Raw genomic sequence first — 19803 nt, 5'->3', positions numbered from 1 at the left:
GAAACTCACGCACAGATTTTAAAGTAATATGTTTTCCATGACCTTTTTGAAGACCCTTCGTATACCCATAGTAGCATGATCAGAGCATGGCAAGGACCCCTAGGCACTCCCTGGCCCTGAGTCTGTGCTGGGCATCCTTCTGTGGGCTCTGCAGCTGGATGAGAAGACAGAGCCTTGCGGGTCTCCAACTCTGCGTGGCGCTTGGGACGTGCAAGTGGGTAAGAGGAAGGCCCTGAGTGGGCGAATGCGTGGAGGAGTGAATGCTGCAGCTGGTTCTCTTCATCTCCTCTTTGGGGTTTTCCATTTATCCTACTCACACCTTTTTGATTGGAACTCTGTGGGGACACTTCAAAAAGCTCATGGAAAATGGAATTTAAAATGAGTTCCTTTTGGTGCAAAGCAGTTTTGAAATCCACCCATGGTATTTTCACAATACACATTTCCACGAACTTTTGGAGACCTGGATAGATTTCAAAGACTTTTTTTACACCACAGTAAAATTAACTTCAGTTCCATTTTCCATGAACTTTTTGAAGTACCCTTGTATCGTGAGAAGGCATCGCTTGTTTGTTTTGCTTTATTGTGCTTACATTGTTTTTAGCTTTCCTTTTTAGGAAAAGCCAAAAAGAAAAGAAAAGCAGCTTTTGTGTCCAGGCTGTGCTATGGATGGTAACCAACAGAAGAAGAGAATGAATGATTTCAGAAATACGCTAAAAATCTGCTTGTTCGGATGACAAAATTCTGAATCTCTAACACTGCACATAAGCGTTCCCAATTCAGCAAGTTTCTCCTTTCGAGTGCAAATTGTTTTTGTAAATAAGAGCAGAGGAACTGTCTGAAATATTTCAAACAAATTCTGCACTCCTTAGCATTTCAGGAATACTGATGAATATTTAGGGGTATGCTAATTACTTATCATTTTTAGCCATTCACTAAACTAGATGCGGCTCCTCAGACCCTCTAGCGGTGAACCATTTGCAGGATCTATTCCACGGTCACCAGCAAGATACCTAAGGCCCTCCATCAGCTGCCCACTGCCGACCTTGGCGATTTTGTCCTCAGCCATTGGGCCAGCTGGGCGGGTTAGTAAGGCCTGAAGGCAGGGCCCTAGACGCACCGAGCTGCTTCACACCCTCTCCCCCTGGCACGTCTCCACTGCTTGCAGTCCCCTTCCAGCTTTCTTGAACTGAGTTCTGACACTTGTCTCCCCGGGCCTGACTTTCTCTCAATCTCTTGTTCGGAATGAGTGTCTCTTTGCTTTGTTCCCAAGGCCCGCTCTGCTTAATGGTCCTTTCCCCCAGCAGAGGGCAGGGACCTGGGTGTGTTTACAGCGGGGATCCCCAGCAGTAAACCCAACTGCAGGCCTGGTGTAGACACTTGGTATTGACTGCAAGAGAACTGGACTGGGTCTCCCTGTTCACAGCAGTCTATACAACGTAAGTTGGCAAAACCCATCTCAACATTGTCTTACGATTGAGATTGGCCTTGAGCTCACTTGGCCTGAATTAGTGAGACTGTATTCTCCTCTTAATATTTTACTCTCTACAATCACAGGGTTTCAATGGGATAATACTGAAAAAAATTTGGAAGGCATTAGGTAAATAGGAAGTAGTTATTTAAGTCTCTGTTGTTGAACTAAAATTATGTTATTCATAAAGAGTTTCCTATTTAAGGTTCCTGTGAGCAGTTAATACTCTATAGTCTGTTACAATAGATATGACTTTAAATCAAAGCACTTAAGTCATGTCAAGGGGAATATTGTTCCAAGCAATCAAACAAACTAAACCACAATAGGAAATTGTGCGTGTGAGGTATCACTCATTCATGAGTTTATACTCCTGCTTTTACTACCCCAATATTGCAAGTGCCAGTGCAGTCTCTGGAACACATTTCAGAGTGACAATGATTAAATGGGCAGAGAAATCTTCATTCGATGATGGGACTTTGGCCTAGAAGTTCACATGCCCACATTCCACAGCAGAGGTTCTACACCCAGCTCCGAATCCTGACATCAGATTCCTGCCAATGCAGACCCTAGGAGGAGCCACGATGACTCAGGTAATTGGGTCCCTGCCACCCAGGTGGGAGACCTGGATTGAGTTCCTGGCTCCTGGTTCCCATCATATCCAAACTGAGTCATTGCAAGCATTTGGGAGTGAACAAGGTAGATGGGCGCTCCCTCTTTCTGTCTGTCTCTTTCTCTGTCTCTCTGCTTTTCAAATAAGAATAATTAAAAAGAAAGATTCATCTGGTCATAATAATTACCTTCTTGGAATTTGTAAGCATCGGTAATATCGGTCATGCCGTCACCTCCAATCTGCTTGGTCACAATTAATTTTCCAATGGAGGTGGTATCCACAGCTTGCACCACGTGACTGCCGTCCTTCTTGGCTGTGATGTAAATAATATCACTGTTGACCTGGAAGCAGGGGAGGGGAGCATTAACCAACAGCAAGCATCCTTGCCAACAAGGGCTTCAACTCCGTGTGTAGTCATCCAGGGATTGCTAGAACCACATGTTGGTTTCCTCAATGGCATTGGATTCATAAGGTCAAACTCATTGAAAAAGGATTCTGATGGGAATCCATTTAGATTAACTATCAATATTTAAAATGATGGGGCTGGCACCATGGCTCACTTGGTTAATCCTCCGCCTGCAGCGCTGGCATCCCATAAGGGTGCGGGGTACTAGTCCTGGTTGTTCCTCTTCCAGTCCAGCTCTCTGCTGTGGCAGAGAAGGTAGTGGAGGATGGCCCAAGTGCTTGGGCCCCTGCACCTGCGCGGGAGACCGGGAGGAAGCACCTGGCTCCTGGCTTTGGATTGGCTCAGCGCCGCCGTAGTGGTCATTTGGGGGGTGAACCAACAGACGGAAGACCTTTCTCTCTCTCTCTCTCTCTCTCTCTCACCATCTATAACTCTAAAAAGAAATATTTTAAATGAAGACTGCTTGGGGCTGGAACCATCTAAGCACCTTCTTTTCTTCCAGATAAATGCCACTTCCCAAGGCAGGGCTGAGAGCACCATGCCCGTTGCTTGTTGCCCAGACAACAGGGGCAGGGGCCATGCGACCTGCTTTCTGGGGAGCAGAGGAAGTCTCTAGGGAACCTCTGGGAGAAAGGTTTTCTTTTCTTTTTTTTTTTTTTTTTTTTTTGGCAGGCAGAGTGGACAGTGAGAGAGAGAGAGAGAGAGAGAGAGACAGAAAGAAAGGTCTTCCTTTGCCGTTGATTCACCCTCCAATGGCCGCCGCAGCCGGTGCACTGCACTGATCCGAAGCCAGGAGCCAGGTGCTTCCTCCTGGTCTCCCATGCAGGTGCAGGGCCCAAGCACTTGGGCCATCCTCCACTGCCTTCCCAGGCCACAGCAGAGAGCTGGCCTGGAAGAGGGGCAACCGGGACAGAATCCGGTGCCCCGACCGGGACTAGAACCCGGTGTGCCGGCGCCGCAGGCAGAGGATTGGCCTACTGAGCCACGGTGCCGGCCAGGTTTTCTTCGTGAAAAAAGGAGAGAGCTACAGGGGAGAGCGTGTCCGTCTCTTCCTGCTTTCAGGAGGAGAAACCTTGGTGGCCACCAGAAGATGGCAGAGGGAGAAGCTGAGATGTGTGTGAGGCCTGGAGGCTGCTGCTCCGTGCCTTGAGCTGACCTTGGGAACAGCTGTTTCAGGATTTCTTACATGAGCAAAAACACACCTCTGCTTGTTTCAGTCACATGAGCAATGTTACTTGCAGCCAAACGATTTGAAATTGAAAAATAAGATGAGACTATCGAGGAGGAATGCAGGCTATTTTCTGATGGCTCAGCAACTAAAATGCGTCATTTGTGGGAGGGGAAAATAGCATCTGGAGGCCCTGCTAGCTGGCCCCTCTGCTCTCCAGGGACAGTGTCCGAATGTGTACCTGGAAGCTGATTTCCTCTGAGTCACTTATTATTTTTTACAACCACTTTCTTGGGCATTCTGTTTATTACACGGTAGCAGGTAGGCAACATAAAACAGGCACTGATGTGTTTGCTGAACGTTTTCCAGGGCCCTCGCCAAGCCTCAGCTCCCCTCTCTTTAATGGGGTAATCCTAGGATGACCGACAGAACGCATGCAAACTGCTTATCATGGTGACGGGCATCCTGGTGACACTCCCTAGATGTTACTGATTATCATAAATCATCTCACAGTGTTCTCACAAATGGCTCGAGGTGTTAGGGCCCTAATGACCAACAAGAGAGATTTGGTCGCTGCCATGATAGGGATTGCACGGTTGCAAGGGCGATTCTGTGAATCGGAATTACCTGGACCATTTTTTAAAACGATGGCTGATTGAGCAGGTCTTGGGTGGAACTCCCAAGTCTGCGATATTTTAAAGGAGGTCTCAGACAACCCTCACAGACCAGGCCTGAGAACTCCTGCAGTACAGCACAGCAAGCACCTTGGGAGGGGAAGTCCAGGGAATTTGGGGAGCACGTGGAGAAGGAAGCCGAGGGTTGGCTGGAGAGTTACAGCCAAGTTGAAGCCTGGAAGATGCACGGAGTCGGTGCAGTAGGCTGGAGGAAAGGAGGGGTGTCCAGGCAGAGGGACTGGCAGGTGGCTGGTTCCAGACAAGGCTCTTGGAAAAGTCACTAGATTAACTGCAGGAAGTCTGGGCTCTGGTCTCGGGCACATGATTGCAGAAAGTCACGTCAACCTCTCTGAACTTGAGTTTCTGCCTCTATAAAATGAAAATAACTACCCCCATTTTGTCAGTTGCATAGGAACATCTTAAGTCAGAGTGAGCTAAAATCTATGCGAACATGACTTATAAATTTCGAACTTGAGTAAAAGTGTAATGGCCATTGTTAAGTAATGGGGCAACATGATGATAAATCCCTACCTTTAAAAGTAGAGGACAAAGAGAACAACTCCTCTCCATTTGCCCACAAGATGTTCTGAATTTGCATGAAGTGTGATCTCTGCTAGCAACCTCAACAGCCAGCATCTGCTGGATATCCACGTGGTCTAGGGAATTTGTAAGTGCTCAGTGTAAACCTTGAACCATGATCTCGTGAGGATTTTACACATGAGGTCAGTTGCGTCCTCATTGCTAAGAGCAGACTCTGGCATAGAGCAGCTATCAACAAAATACGAGGGCACTTCCAAACAATCAGAGAAAATGGAATGACAAGATAAGCTTGCTTTGGGGCTGGCGCTGTGGTGTAGTAGGTAAAACCGCCATCTGCAGTGCCGGCATCCCATATGGGCACCGGTTCGAGACCGGCTGCTCCACTTCCGATCCAGCTCTCTGCTATGGCCTGGGAAAGCAGTGGAGGATGGCCCAAGTCCTTGGGTCCCTGCACCTGCATGGGAGACCTGGAAGAAGCTCCTGGCTCCTGGCTTCGGATTGGTGCAGCTCCAGCCGTTGTGGCCATCTGGAGAGTGAACCATTGGATGGAAGACCTCTCTCTCTGTGCCTCTCCTTCTCTCTGTGTGACTTTCAAATAAATAAATAAATCTTTTAAAAAAGATAAGCTTGTTTTTGTGCAAACATCTTTGAAATCTATGCATAATCATTTAATAATGCACATGTTCCATGAATTTTTTGAAGATCGTTCCTGTTTGTTAAACAAATGGACGAGTCGAACAAACAAGAGCTGGCACAGCGCGTGTTGCTGTGAATGGCACCTCAGAGACAGGGCGGAGCTGCCCCCTCCAGAGCTGGCAGCGCTGGCAGGAGACAAGGCACACGTAGTGAGGGGCAGCGAGCACACTCAGGGGGCTGGCAGCATCGCCTGCACCTGCTGACTGAAGAAACGGCAAAGCAGGGGCAGGCACGGAGCGGGAAGGTGTCCAGGCCGGCACAGGTGTCCGCTGCCTGCACGTGCCCCTGGACAAACAGCACTTCCTCTGCAGGGCGTGCACATGAGATTATCTTCTGTTGGGAACAAAGAGAGAGCCCAGGAAAACTCTGTCCAGGGTCCTGAACACAGGAGCGGCACCTTCAACGTGCAGAGCGTAGCTTGCGCCAACTGTGGACGTGTTCATGCTCCGTGGGCGTGAATAGAAAAGTCTAGCCTGCCGGCCCAGCCCACCTTTGCTCAGCCTTCAGGGCCCTGAATGACGGCAGAAAGGCCTGTGTCTGACCACGAGGCAAGGCTGTGGTGTTGTGAAGACATCACCAGTTTCCATGTTGGGAGGTCCAGGTTCCACCAAGTGTGGGGTAGGACTAGTGGTCACCAAGATTCCTTTCCACTCAAAGAATGGAAATCAGCCTCCAACATGGGGCTATCATCAACTAGCTCTGCAAGGAAGACATTAAACCTAGGCTCAGAGATTCAGTAACTCACCCCAAATCTAGTCTAGTCTAACTTACACAGTCTAATATTCGGAGGTAAGACAGGGACACAGAAGCAGGGAAGGAGTGCTATGTGAAGTGGGGTGAGTGGGCGAGTGAAGGTCTATCGGAAGAGATGACCTGAGCAGAAACTTGAATGTAGTGACAGACCGGAACATGCAAAGTGTTTTCCACCACAGAAAAAGAGGTTAGTGTGTGTGAGTGTGTGTGTGTGTGTGAGTGTGAGTGTGTATAAGAGGCGGCTCTTTTCTGGGAAAAGGAGCAGTATTTATAAAAATTCTGAAATGAGAGTGTATTTGGATGCTTCCAGAAGAGCAAGAAACTCAGTAGGACTGGAGGGAAATGAGCGAGGGAAGTGATAAACAGCAAGCCAGATCACATAGAGTCTTGCAAAGATTCATGTTCAATTTCATTGTAAGAACAGTAAGAATCCATTGAAAGGTTTGAGATGAGGGTGATGTGTTTTATGTGTGTTTTAAAGGATGATTCTAGCTTCTCTGTGCAGAATAGGTAGAAAGGAGTAAGAGGTAGTCTGGAGATTACTCAGGAGGTGGCTTCATAGAGCTTGGTGCTGTGTAGAGGCCAGAGCGTCACAACAGATTGTGCAAGTGGCTGGGTTCATGATATTGTTTGAAGCTATCAATGGAAGGATGCACCTGTAACGTTAAGCAGATAAGCCAAAATAATTGCAAAGTTTTATGTAGTCTTTGAATGAGTGGTTGAATTGTTTTAGATCTGAGCAGAGCAGGAAATAACAATGAACAGAAGCTACAGAGACCTGCATGTGTTGGATACAGAGAGTAGAAGCCCAGAACTGGGATGGCTGAGCTTCTGGAACAATGGGATGGTTAATATGGCCCTCAAGGGCTGGTCACTGCTGTCATAATGCTTATCTGAGTGATAGAGAGAGAAGGCAGAAGTCACTCTCTCTCTCTCTGGTACAGGTGCATGTATATGAGAAGTCTGTGTGTGTACCACATGTGTCTCTGTGTGTACCATATGTGTCTCTGTGTGTACTATATACGTCTCTGTGTGTGTACCATATGTGTCTTTGTGTGTGTACTATATGTATCTCTTTGTGTGCTATGTGTCTCTGTGTGTGCTATATCTGTCTGTGTGTGTACTATATGTGTCTCTGTGTGTGTACTATATGTGTCTCTGTGTGTACTATATGTGTCTCTGTGTGTACTATATGTGTCTCTGTGTGTGCTATATATGTGTCTCTGTGTGTACTATATGTGTCTCTGTGTGTACTATATGTGTCTCTGGGTGTACTATATGTATCTCTGGGTGTACTATATGTATCTCTTTGTGTGCTATATGTGTCTGTGTGTGTACCATATGTGTCTTTGTGTGTGTACTATATGTATCTCTTTGTGTGCTATGTGTCTCTGTGTGTGCTGTATCTGTCTGTGTGTGTACTATATGTGTCTCTGTGTATACTATATGTGTCTCTCTGTGTGTACTATATGTGTCTCTGTGTGCACTATGTGTCTCTGTGTGTGCTATATGTGTCTCTGTGTGTACTATATGTGCCTCTGTGTGTACTATATGTGTCTCTGTGTGTACTATATGTGTCTCTGTGTGTGTACTATATGTGTTTCTGTGTGTACTATATGTGTTTCTGTGTGTACTATATGTGTCTCTGTGTATACTATGTGTCTCTGTGTGTGTACTATATGTGTCTCTGTGTGTGTACTATATGTGTCTCTGTGTGTACTATATGTGTCTCTGTGTGTACTATATGTGTCTCGCATGTGTGTGTATGATACAAGTGTATGCATATGAGAAGTCTGAAAAGTTCAAGGAAAATGTGTGATAAAATATTGGGCATAGATTTCAAATTCTTTTTGTCCCCAAACCAGCATTTTTAGATTCCATTTTCCCGTGAACTTTCAGAAGTCCCTTCATAAATGTGTGAGTTTGGGTGGGGTGGGGTGACATGGACAGTGGGGCCCATTAGAAGTCCAGAGGGCCGGCGCCGCGTCTCACTAGGCTAATCCTCCGCCTAGCGGCGCCGGCACACCGGGTTCTAGTCCTGGTCAGGGTGCCGGATTCTGTCCCGGTTGCCCCTCTTCCAGTCCAGCTCTCTGCTGTGGCCTGGGAGTGCAGTGGAGGATGGCCCAAGTGCTTGGGCCCTGCATCCACATGGGAGACCAGGAGAAGCACCTGGCTCCTGCCTTCGGATCTGCGTGGTGCGCTGGCCGCGGCGGCCATTGGAGGGTGAACCAACGGCAAAAGGAAGACCTTTCTCTCTGTCTCTCTCTCACTGTCCACTCTGCTTGTCAAAAAAAAAAAAAAGAAGTCCAGAGAGAAGTGAGCTCCCTCCTCCAAGAGAGCTGTCCACCAAGCACCCTCGGGTGCATGGCCATGGGACTGGGAGGCCACCCCCAGTGACCCACGGCAACTCAGAGTCACCCTGCTTCATCACCACCTCGTTAGAAGCCCCAGGCCGCCACGGGTCGGGGACAGAAAAGGCAGAGGATCCTCCAGAACTGGAGGGAGGCACATAGCGATGAGGGCGTGAAAAGGAGGGGCTTGGATCCCGGCAGGAGTGAGGGGTCGGTTGGCACCGAGGGGGAGGAGAGGAAGAGGAGCAGGAGCAGAGGGGGAACTTTTCCATGCAAAGCTCACGTCTGTCAGGTTCTGTTTTCACAGGGGGCGGGGGAGGGGAACCAAGGCCCTAGGAAAACTTAAAGAAAAAAAAAGTGAATGAACACAATGCTTGATGCGGCCGGAAGTGAGTAAGGAACGATGGCGAAAGCCAGCAGCTGCCTGGCGCTGACGGGGCTGGGTAGTGCCAGCAGCTGATGCAGCCAGGCGGGGGCCAGGAGGGGCGTGCAGCCTCAGCCTGAGTCACGGAGGCCCCCAACAGGGTCCTGCTCTCCACTCCCTGGAGGAACCACGCTTCCTGCACGTCTCACCAGCTCCGGCTTCTCGCATGAGCTCAGCCTGAGCCAAAGCAGCAAATTTTCCCCTCTGCCGACAGAGCCCCCTGCAGTGGGTGAGAGCGGAGTTATTATAACCTGCGAATCCCGACAGCCTTCGTCACTCCCAGATCTATACTAATAACAGGAAAAAGCGCTTGCGTGAAGAGCTATTAGGGAGTTCATTCCTGGAAGAATCACTTCTACACAGTGGTATAACCTAGTAACAACATGAATCCAGCCTTTGTGGATTTTGGAGTCAGTGTATCACAGATTTCCGATTCTGCTGTTTGAACATCAACCCATTTCCTAAATAGTTCTCCATTTCACACCCCCCTTCCTCTGTGTCACCTGTTCTCTAGCTCAGACCTCTGGCATGGAGGGAGGCGCTGGTCCCCACCTCCAGGGACAATCTCATCCAATTTGTGTTCTGCTGGGCGGCCAGTGCCTGGCTCGCGTCCCTCTCGCACACGTATGGGACACAGAGCGAACTTCTGGGGACACCAGCCTCAGTCTACTGATAACTCCGACGCATCCCTGGCTAGCCTGGTGAGTCTCCACAGCATCCGATGCTCAAGCCACCCCCTCCGCTTACGATCTCTTCTTCTGCCTTCTTCTGTCTCTCCCTTGCTGGAGCACCATGGCTTCCCCTGTGTGCTGATCCTATACCTGCAGCTGGCCCTACACAGGGTCTCCCCATGCACCGTTCCCAGGGTGCTCTCCTCCCTGGATGGTGCCTCGTGGTCTTTGCCATCCCACTAAGGTTACTGGCCTCCCTCTCAGTTTAAGGACCTGTATGTAAAGATGCCGGGGAGGGGTCCTCCACATGCTCACCTGACTCCCCTGGTGATGAGGTCCAGAGCACCTGTTTCACGTGGTGTGTTCATGGGCTCCCGCCTCCCTAAACATTCTGGTCTCCCCCACAACACAGGGCCTGATGGATCCCACTGATAAATATTCCCTCCTTGAAAAGTTGGATGCGGTCATTACTAGTGTGAGCTCAGGTACTTGTCTACCTGTCTTCAAGTCTTAGCACCACTGTTCATCAGCTGGGCAACTGTGGGAAGATTATGGAATCGCTCTCTGCCTGAACCTTCTTTTTCTGTATAATGGGCAGATTAAGGTACCCATTTCCGACCACGAGAGAGATGATTTCAGTGCATCTGTTGGTAGCAGCATCCTCCGGGGAAGTCCTGCATTGGCAAGACGCGGACTGCAATGCTCAGACTGGGAGCAGGGACCGAGCTGTGTGCAGATTCTGTTTTACGAGAATTACTGGACTTGTCTCACAAGGAGGTAACACACTGTGGGATTGTCACTCATGAGCTATCTCTACTTTTTAGATGAGGGATCCAGCTACTCACTTCAGTTCTTTGGAGCATCTACTTCCTGGGTGCAGAGAACTAAGTAAAACATTCACTTTGAGGGTGGGAAACCTCTCCAAACATCAAGGAAAGGAACCTATTAAGACAGCATTTAGCACTATGAGCCTGGAGGCTGAAATGTTGTCTGGGTACCTTTGTCAACAGGATGCAGGTACAGGTGAAACTGACAAGTAACAAGCCTGCATCCAGTTCCTCCAGGGGTTGAGAGAGTGGGGAGGAAAACAGCACTGTCTCCGGCTTTCCACTTACCTCCGCAAAGACGAAAGGGGAGTCAAACTGGAAGCAGACGTGGCCGTGCTTGATGGCCTGGACGGAGGCTGGGCCACAGCGGTACATGCCTGCATCACACAGAGCAAGAGAGGCGTGAGTTTGTCATGGATGCTTCCGTCCAGGTGCTGAGTGGTTGATAGCCCTGACCGTGTCTGTGTGGAGACCAGTGTTCTTCAACTTGGCCGTTCAGCCCAAAGACTTTCCATGGGTGGGGATGGTCAACCACTGAGCACAGCCAAGTGTCTTGTCGGAAATGCCTCTTCCACCCAAAAGGTAATCGATAGGCGTGAAACGGCCCCTTTGTGATGTGATCAAATTTTGAACAGACCTTGTCTTGACTGTGGGAACAGTGTTCTTTGTTTGCTTGTTTTTTCTTTTACTTTCTCCATACTCTTTGTTGAACTCTCTACTTGGTGTAGGATTAATCTCATGAGTATAAAGTTAACTGAAAATAGACCTTTGTGAAAACTAAGAATGGCAATGGGAGAGGGAGGAGGAAAAGGGTGGGAGTAAGGGAGGTGAGGTGGGAAGAATCTCTGTGTTCCTAAATTTGTGTATTTGAAGTACATGAAGTTTTTATTCCTTAAATAAAGTTTTTTGAAAAAAGAAAAAAAAAACAAGAAAGAAAATGCCTCTTCCACATTAAATTTAGAACCAGGAAAAGACCTTAGGGCACCACTTCTACCACCCATAAACACATACCCAGGTATGCGTGCGCTAAGCTGCTGGCTTCACTGTCCCTTTTCCAATTGGTGTTGGAGCTGATGGAGATGGGGATGTGTCCTGGGAAGCTGTGTTGCTGCTGTTTGTTTGGATTTTTGTGTTTTGCTTTTGGACATGATGGACATATGTCAAGTTCAACTGGAGAATTTGGACATTAATCACAGATTGGCCAATGCCCAACTTGCTTTCAGGAAGTCAGCCCGTGTTTGCTGTTTCTAAAATTCTTTGAAATCTAACCGCTTCTCCATTGATAAAAAGAGATCAGCTGTATAAGGTTTTCTCATGAAATACAATCCAGAATACCAGAAAGCATTAAAACTCAGCATTATACTGTGAGCCCAGTACAAATATGTACTAAGCGTTAATGTATATAGGTGATGTGTACACGTCAGTACATCCTGTGCACATCTGAGGACATAGTGAGGACATTTCTGTAGGTCATCGTATTACAGAGAGGTGGAGTCTTTGTGATTCTATAAAAATGGGGGGAGGCCATAGCTGCCACTATGCCCCAGCACAGGTGTCGGATGTTAGAAGGCAAATACCTACAGCCCACGTGTTGAAGGAAAACACATCACAAAGATAAATCAAGTTCTGGAGAAACCACAATTTAAAGAATAACCTGTAATTACTTTTTGAGTTCCGTATTTCCTCTCCTGCCTCATCTCTGTGCATCAGAGAGAGTTAGGGATATTTTATAGTCTAGTAAAAATGCTGACACAGATTTTTCCCTCTTGTCTTCAAAACTGCTTATCAAAGCAAGAGGCGATGACTTATATAAAATATATATAGTCAGCTTGATATTCATATATATGAACATATATATTCAAGCTTGACATTTTTTCTAGAAGTTGTAAAATAATCCGCATCAAAGTGTTGAAAGGAGAGAAAGCACCATGGACAGGGAGGGAATCCCGCACACCGGCCACAGGGCACGCTTCTCAGGTTGGTTCCCAGCGGACGCCTTTCCCACCCAGGGAGGGCGGGGGTGGGAGTGGAAGAGAAGCCTGCAGGGGAGCGGTTTCCCGCGGGCGCACGCAGTTTTACCGTCGCTGTTTTCCTGGGGGGTGCTGTCCACGGCTTGCCAGCCTCCAAACCCGACGGGGAGGTCGGGCCTCGTCATCCACGCTTCGTTCCAGCAATGGTAGTTCCTAGGACACACAACCCCGGAGAGGTCAAACTTCCCAGCACATACAAGGCTCCCAGAAGTCAAGAAAGGGACCCCACATGCTGCCCACGTCCCATCTGCAGATTCTGTGCTGAAGCTCAATTTGAGGATCCCAGAGATAGCCTGGGAATGTAGAGTCTAGCTAGCTGCACAGATCCACCCCATTGACACCCTTGGGGGCACTCACATGAGTGGATGTTGCTCTCCCTCCCTTAAGATCGGTTTCAAGGCCACCCAGAGGTATTTAACCATTGTAGCCAACGGTTTTGTTCATAACCATTCTTTTCTGCCTGATGAAACCCACCGAATGAGTAGGGGAAAAAGTTCATTGAAACCGAAATATTTACCTTTGAATTTCTTTTATAGAGTTCTGATTTATAAAAAGTGTATTACTCCATAACAAGTAAGAAGTACTTAAAAAATGATTGAAATGGAATGAAAAGGATTAGATTATTTTGCGGCAGGCACTGACATGGCAGTGTGGAGGGTTCAGCTGCTGCCTGCATCCCATATGGGTGCTGTTTAGAGTCCCGGCTGCTCCACTGCTGATCCAGCTCCCTGCTCCTGCGCTTGGGAAAGCAGCCGAAGGTGGCCCCTGCACCCACGTGGGAGACCTGGATGGAGCTCCTGGCTCCTGGCTTCAGCTGGCCCAGCCTGACTCTGGAAAAGAGAGGAAGCCCCATTGACAGGGAGGGAATCGCGCACACAGACCACAGAGCGCACTTCCATGGTCGGTTCCCAGTGGGATCGCTTCCCATCCACCGAGGGCAGGAGTGGAAGTGAGAGAGAAGTCCGCAGGGGTGAAGTTTCCCGTGGGCGCATGCAGTTTCCCCATGGCTGTTATCCCGGGGAGGGGGTCTCATTTTTTTATTTTTTTATTTTTTGACAGGCAGAGTGGACAGTGAGAGAGAGAGAGACAGAGAGAAAGGTCTTCCTTTTGCCGTTGGTTCACCCTCCAATGGCCGCCGAAGCCGGCGCACCGCGCTGATCTGAAGGCAGGAGCCAGGTACTTCTCCTGGTCTCCCATGGGGTGCAGGGCCCAAGGACCTGGGCCATCCTCCACTGCACTCCTGGGCCAGAGCAGAGAGCTGGCCTGGAAGACGGGCAACCGGGACAGAATCTGGCGCCCTGACAGGGACTAGAACCCAGTGTGCCAGCGCCACTAGGTGGAGGATTAGCCTATTGAGCCACGGCGCCGGCCGAGGGGGTCTCATTTAAGGAATGAACCAGTGGATGGAAGACCTCTCCCCTGCTCCCCTCTCCCGTGAGTCTACCTTCAAATAAGTCAGAATTAGTCAGAATTACACACAGAGAGAGGAGAGGCAGAGAGAGAAAGAATCTTCCATCCGCTGGTTCACTCCCCAGATGGCAGCAATGGCCGGAGCTGAGCTAATATGAAGCCAGGAGCCAGGAGCTTCTTCCAGGTCTCCCACGAGGGTGCAGGGGCCCAAGGACTTGGGCCATCTTCCACTGCTTTCCCAGGCCACAGCAGAGAGCTGGATTGGAAGAGGAGCAGCCGGGACTGGAACCAGTGCCCACATGGGATGCCGTCCTTCAGGCCAGGGTGTTAACCTGCTGCGCCATAGTGCCGGCCCCTAAGTACATAAATCTTTACAAGAAATTATTTTGGTGCAAAAATATTTTAAAATCCATGCATACACATAATCTTCAGAACACTTAACGTAAACTGTATTTTAGGACTATACATGGATTTCAAATTTTTTGTACCAAAATCAATTTAGCCTTTAATTGCACTTCCCACAAACTTTTAAAAATTGATATTTACTTATGTATTTATTTGAAAGAGAGAGAGAGAGAGAGATCTGTATCCATTACTCCCCAAATTCCTGCTATGGCAAGGGCTAGGTCAAGGCCCCAGCTGGGAGCCAGGAACACACTCCAGGTCTCCCATGTGGGTTGTAAGAGTCTCATTGTTTGAGCCACCACCACTGCCTTCCAGGGTCAGTCTCAGCAGGAAGGTGGAATCAATGCTGGAACAGGGAAATGAATTCAGGCCCTCCAAAGTGAGACCCGAATCTCTTCATCGCTAGGTTCAACGCCGCCTTCTCCACGACTTTTTGCAGTACTCTTGCGCACACTTAGGCTTATGGTTTTAGACAATTGTTGTGAAAAGTACAATCTTAACTGCCGACTGTAACTCTGCAGTGTGGTGGTCAGGGTGAGCGTCTCTTTCCCCTTTATCAAAGCTGGCACTGGAAGAGCTAAGGGCTGCGCGGAACTGCTCAGAACCCAACCCTTGGAGCAAAAGCAGGGGATAAAATGCCGTGATGACTTGTATTATTATGTCCTCGGGAAGACCTGAAATTGTGACAGCACAGAATCCAGTAGGAGCACACCAGCCCCTCACACCTCAGAACGCGTTCTGACGATACAAGGGCGGGGTGAAGTAGTTACAGCAGTCTTTGTTTATAGCACTGATAAATTTCAGATCCAAGGACCATGCACTATTTCCCCCAATGTCAGTAGTTTCTGCGTGCCCCATCTCGCCTGAATGCGGGGTGGCTTTGATGGGCTCAATGAAGAGACGTTAATTTAATGAAGTCTGCATGCTGCACCTGGCACCTTGCTGGGTGCCGGAGACTCAAGATGGTCAAGGTGTGTATTCTTGCCAATGAGGAGCTCCCAATCCGAGAGGGAGGGCACACGTGTACACCGGTTGTTACTGTCATGGCTTTACTGGGAGGCTTAAAGAAGATAATCCACCAGAGGCCGGTGCCGCGGCTCACTAGGCTAATCCTCTGCCTTGTGGCGCTGGCACACCCGGTTCTAGTCCTGGTTGGGGTGCCGGATTCTGTCCCGGATGCCCCTCTTCCAGGCCAGCTCTCTGCTCTGGCCCGGGAGTGCAGTGGAGGATGGCCCAGGTCCTTGGGCCCTGCACCCGCATGGGAGACCAGGAGAAGCACCTGGCTCTTGCCATTGGATCAGCGCGGTGCGCCGGCTGTGGCGGCCATTGGAGGGTGAACCAACGGCAAAAGGAAGACCTTTCTCTCTGTCTCTCTCTCTCTCACTGTCCACTCTACCTGTCAAAAATAAAAAAAAGAAGATAATCCACCAGAAACGTAAGCAAAATAATCCAGACACAGAGAGACAAATGTCGAATGTTCTCGGAAAGACTCAATCTGAACATACAATGGTGACTGCCAGAGGCTTCCAGGGGCTTGAGGGGTGGGTGGGGGAGAAGGCATTTGGATGGCAGCTACCAAATCAGAGTTGGAGCGAAGGACTAAGTTTCCGGTGTCACACCGCATAGTGGAGTGAGTATGGTTCACAATAACCTAGTTGTATTGATGAGCGAGAGATGGAAGGGAGCCCCCGCCCTACTCATGCAATAATGTCAAGGAAGGAGAAATGCTGGTCACCCTGATTTGACCACCACACGTTGTGAACATGTACTGAAATGCTACCTTGTGGCCCTTAAATATGTACAACTGTTGCTAAGAATTATTTTCTAAAGAGATTTATTTTATTTATGTGAGAGGCAGAGTTATGGATAGAGAGTGAGGGAGGAATCAATCTTGCATCTGCTGTTAGACTCCCCATACGGCTGCAATGGCAGGGGCTGGCCCAGGCTTAAGCCAGGAGCCAGGAGCTTCTTCCGGGTCTCCCACACGGGTACAGGGGCCCAAGCACTTGGGCCATCTTCTACTGCTTTCCCAGGCCATAGCAGGGAGCAAGATTGGAAGTGGAGCAGCTGGGGCTAGAACCAGCACCTGTGCAGGGTACCAGCGTCACAGGTGGCAGCTTAACCCAGTGTGCCACAGTGCTGGCCCCAACAATTATTTTTTAAAAAGAAAAAAATAACACCCAACTGCAAGGAGTTTGTGGGAAATGGAATTAAAAATAAGCTTATTTTGATTAAGAAGATTTTCATAGTATACATTTTCCAGGAACTTTTTGAAGAAACCTCATATGTGTGGATTTCAAAAAATTTTTTCATCGAGCTGAATTTATGTTTATTTTCCATGAACGTTTTGAAGTGCTCTCAGAGGATCAAGTATGTGGCACCTATTGCTGATGCCAGTATAATTTGCTATAAGCTCTTTGGAAATTAGCCGACACTTAGTACCGAAATTAAACATGGCATTCTATGATCCAGCTGGTCCAGTCCTATGTATATATGTAGCTGAAAGGCTACATGTCTACCAAGAACTACAGAATAACCACTGCAGAATTATCCCTAGGAACAAAGCCCAGCTATTCCTTCAACAATAGATTGCATGAGTAGTATGTGGCACCATCATTTGGCGGAACAACACACAGCAATGGACATAAACAAGGGATTCTTGTATTTGATCATCTTCTTCATCTCACCCATGCAGGCTATTAAACAAAGAAACCAGAGCAAAAAAGGAGCACACAAAGTATGCATTTACACAAAGTTCAAAAAAGAGACAAAACCATAATAATATGCTAAAAAGAGATGGGGTGGCAATTGGGTGTTTGGTGCAGTGGGTAAGACGTCGCTTGGGGTGCCCACATCCCATATCAAGCGCCAAGGTCCAAGTCACAGGCTCAACTCTGATCCAGCTTCCTGCTCGGGCACCTGGCGGCAGCAGAGAGCAACCGAAGCGCCCGGGTCCCTGCCACCCACACGAGAGACCCAGCTGGACTTCCGTCTCTGTTCTGCAGCGTGGCCCAGGCTTAGGCGTTGTGGATATTCAAGGAAGCAAATTATCAGTTGGAACATCTCCCTTTGCCTCTGCCTCTTTGTCTCTCTGCCTTTCAAACAAATACAGATATAATGAAATAAGTAGAAAGAGGGAAAAATAATTAAGTGAAAAGCTGCATGTTGAACTGGAAGCTCTTTTGGGGTGCCAAGAGGTCTCAGTGGGGGTACGGCCCAGGGTGCTAGGCAAGGCTTAGCAGGATGCTGTGTGCACAGCTTGTGGGGCTGGAGGGTAGCACATTTGCATGCTGCCGTGCATGGGGAAAGAATGACAGAGGTGGTAGGTGATCCACCCAGCCAACAACTACGCCTAACACCTCCTGGCTGCCAGGCACTGCTCCACGCCTGGATGCACATCAACACCTCTGATCTTCCCAGCACCCGGTGAGCACAGTACTCTTTTCACTATCACCAGCTTGCAGGGGAGAAGGCTGAGGCACACAGAGATTAGGAAATCCTGCTGAGGGCACACAGCTTTTTAGTGCTAGAGCCCCCACCATGTATGCTCTCAAGCACCAAGCTACAATAAAGGAATACAGGGTGTGTGTGGCGGGGAGGGGAGATTGCGAGTTTTTTATGCCAATTATGTGTGCTTTATTCTTTTTTTTTTTTTTGACAGGCAGAGTTAGACAGTGAGAGAGAGGCAGAGAGAAAGATCTTCTTTCCGTTGGTTCACCCCCCAGATGGCCACTAAGGCTGGCGCGCTGCGCCGATCCGAAGCCAGAAGCCAGGTGCCTTCTCCTGGTCTCCCATGGGGTGCAGGGCCCAAGCATTTGGGCCATCCTCCACTGCCTTCCCGGGCCACAGCAGAGAGCTGGCCTGGAAGAGGGGCAACCGGGACAGAACCGGCACCCCAACTTGGACTAGAACCCGGAGTGCTGGCGCTGCAGGTGGAGGATTAGCCTAGTGAGCCGCGATGCCGGCCCGTGTGCTTTATTCTTAGGCAGTAAGAAACCGATGCAGTAAGTCAAGAAGGAGAGAGGAATTGCAAGTCAGTGTGTGGCAGATGGAAAAGCAAGACTGCAGCTGGAGCCCAGTCTGCTCCTGGCCTCCCCACCCAAGCCCTGTGATGACCAACATGGTGGTCGGCAGGAGCGGCTGTTACTGGGGAGAGGAGGAGCCTTGCAGAGGGACATTCAGTGGGCTTGTGACAATGCGAGGGGCCTGGGTGAGCCCGAGGAAGACTTTTACTTCTCCAGGGAGTACGATGTTTTGTATTGCCAAGACTCTGAAGGGAGGAGGAAGGACAGGTTTGTGTTGCGTGTGCTGTTGTGTGAGACTGGCTTAATTCTGGACACGACCAGCTTGTGTGCCTGTGGGACAGCCAGGAGGGCTTCGATGATGTTGATGATGGTGATGGTGACGTCACCAGAATCCTCACGGCTGATGGAGGAGGTGGTATAAAAGTCCGCTGGGGAGAGACTGGTGCTGTGGCTCAGATGGTTAAGCTGCCAACTGTGATGCCGGCATCCCAGACTGGAGTGCTGGCTGGAGCCCCAGCTGCTCCACTTCTGCTCCAGCTCCCTGCCAGTGCGTCTAGGAAGACAGCTGATGGCCCCTGCCGCCCGTGTGGGAGACCCGGGTGGAGTTCCTGGCCCCTGACTCAGGGCCCCTGAGGAGTTCCTGGGCCCCTGACCTGGCCCAGCCCTAGCTGCTGCAGCTGTTGGGCGAGCGAAACAGCAGATGGGAGATCTCTCTTTCCTCTCGCCATCTGTTGCTTGGCCTTTCAAATAAATAAACAAATCTTAAAAAAAAGAAAGTCAGCTGGGAAGTGATGGGAAGTGGACAGGGAGATGTAGAGTCTTCTGAAGGAGCCAGCGAGGCTGTGAAGTTGGAAGAAAAGAAGAGGCGGTGATGACAACGTAGTGCAATGCAATGCACGCCCTGGCGATCTGCAGTGGGCAAGGTCGGGGTATGCCGGCCGAAGAGCTGGTGGAGCAGGAGTGGGAACCACAGAGGGGCTCCTCTACCGAGGATTCCAGAGGGGGAAGGAGGCAGGGTCTGTGGGGCGAGGAGGCACACGCAGATGTGGCTGAGGGTGCAGGCGTGGCGGTCTCTGAGCTGGAGCAAGACCTCCGTCCCCACCTGAGAGCCTCTGTCTTGCCCGAAGCCTGTGCGATTTAAACAGCGCCCTGCCAGCCTCTCGGACAGCAGGGGCTGCCCCAGCAGGCAGAGGGCTCCAGACAAAAGCAGCAATAAAGCACTGGCAATCCCAGATGGACGTGGCCCCAGCTTCACTCGCAAGGCGTGGCGTGGCGCGTAGCAACCCTGGCTTGCACTGCCTCTCCCGCACCTACACGCACAGGCTCTGGAGGGTCTTGATTTAAA

General features: G+C 49.5%; 1 protein-coding gene across 1 annotated transcript in view; it reads right to left on the bottom strand.

Moving 5' to 3' along the window:
- The window catches only part of F13A1 (coagulation factor XIII A chain), a 185187-nt gene that overhangs the window by 37002 nt on the left and 128382 nt on the right, over positions 1-19803 (bottom strand). Inside the window, exons 9-11 of the mRNA XM_051855142.2 lie at positions 12668-12771; positions 10877-10965; positions 2266-2419 (exon numbers count right to left, since the gene is read on the bottom strand). Coding sequence (XP_051711102.1) covers positions 2266-2419; positions 10877-10965; positions 12668-12771 — 347 coding nt within the window. The remainder of the gene's footprint in view (positions 1-2265; positions 2420-10876; positions 10966-12667; positions 12772-19803) is intronic.

The sequence above is a fragment of the Oryctolagus cuniculus genome, chromosome 5, assembly GCF_964237555.1.
Source record: "Oryctolagus cuniculus chromosome 5, mOryCun1.1, whole genome shotgun sequence".
Lineage (NCBI taxonomy): Eukaryota > Metazoa > Chordata > Mammalia > Lagomorpha > Leporidae > Oryctolagus > Oryctolagus cuniculus.
The sequence above is the reverse complement of the archived record's forward strand: the minus strand, read 5'-3'. Positions and strand labels throughout refer to the sequence as shown.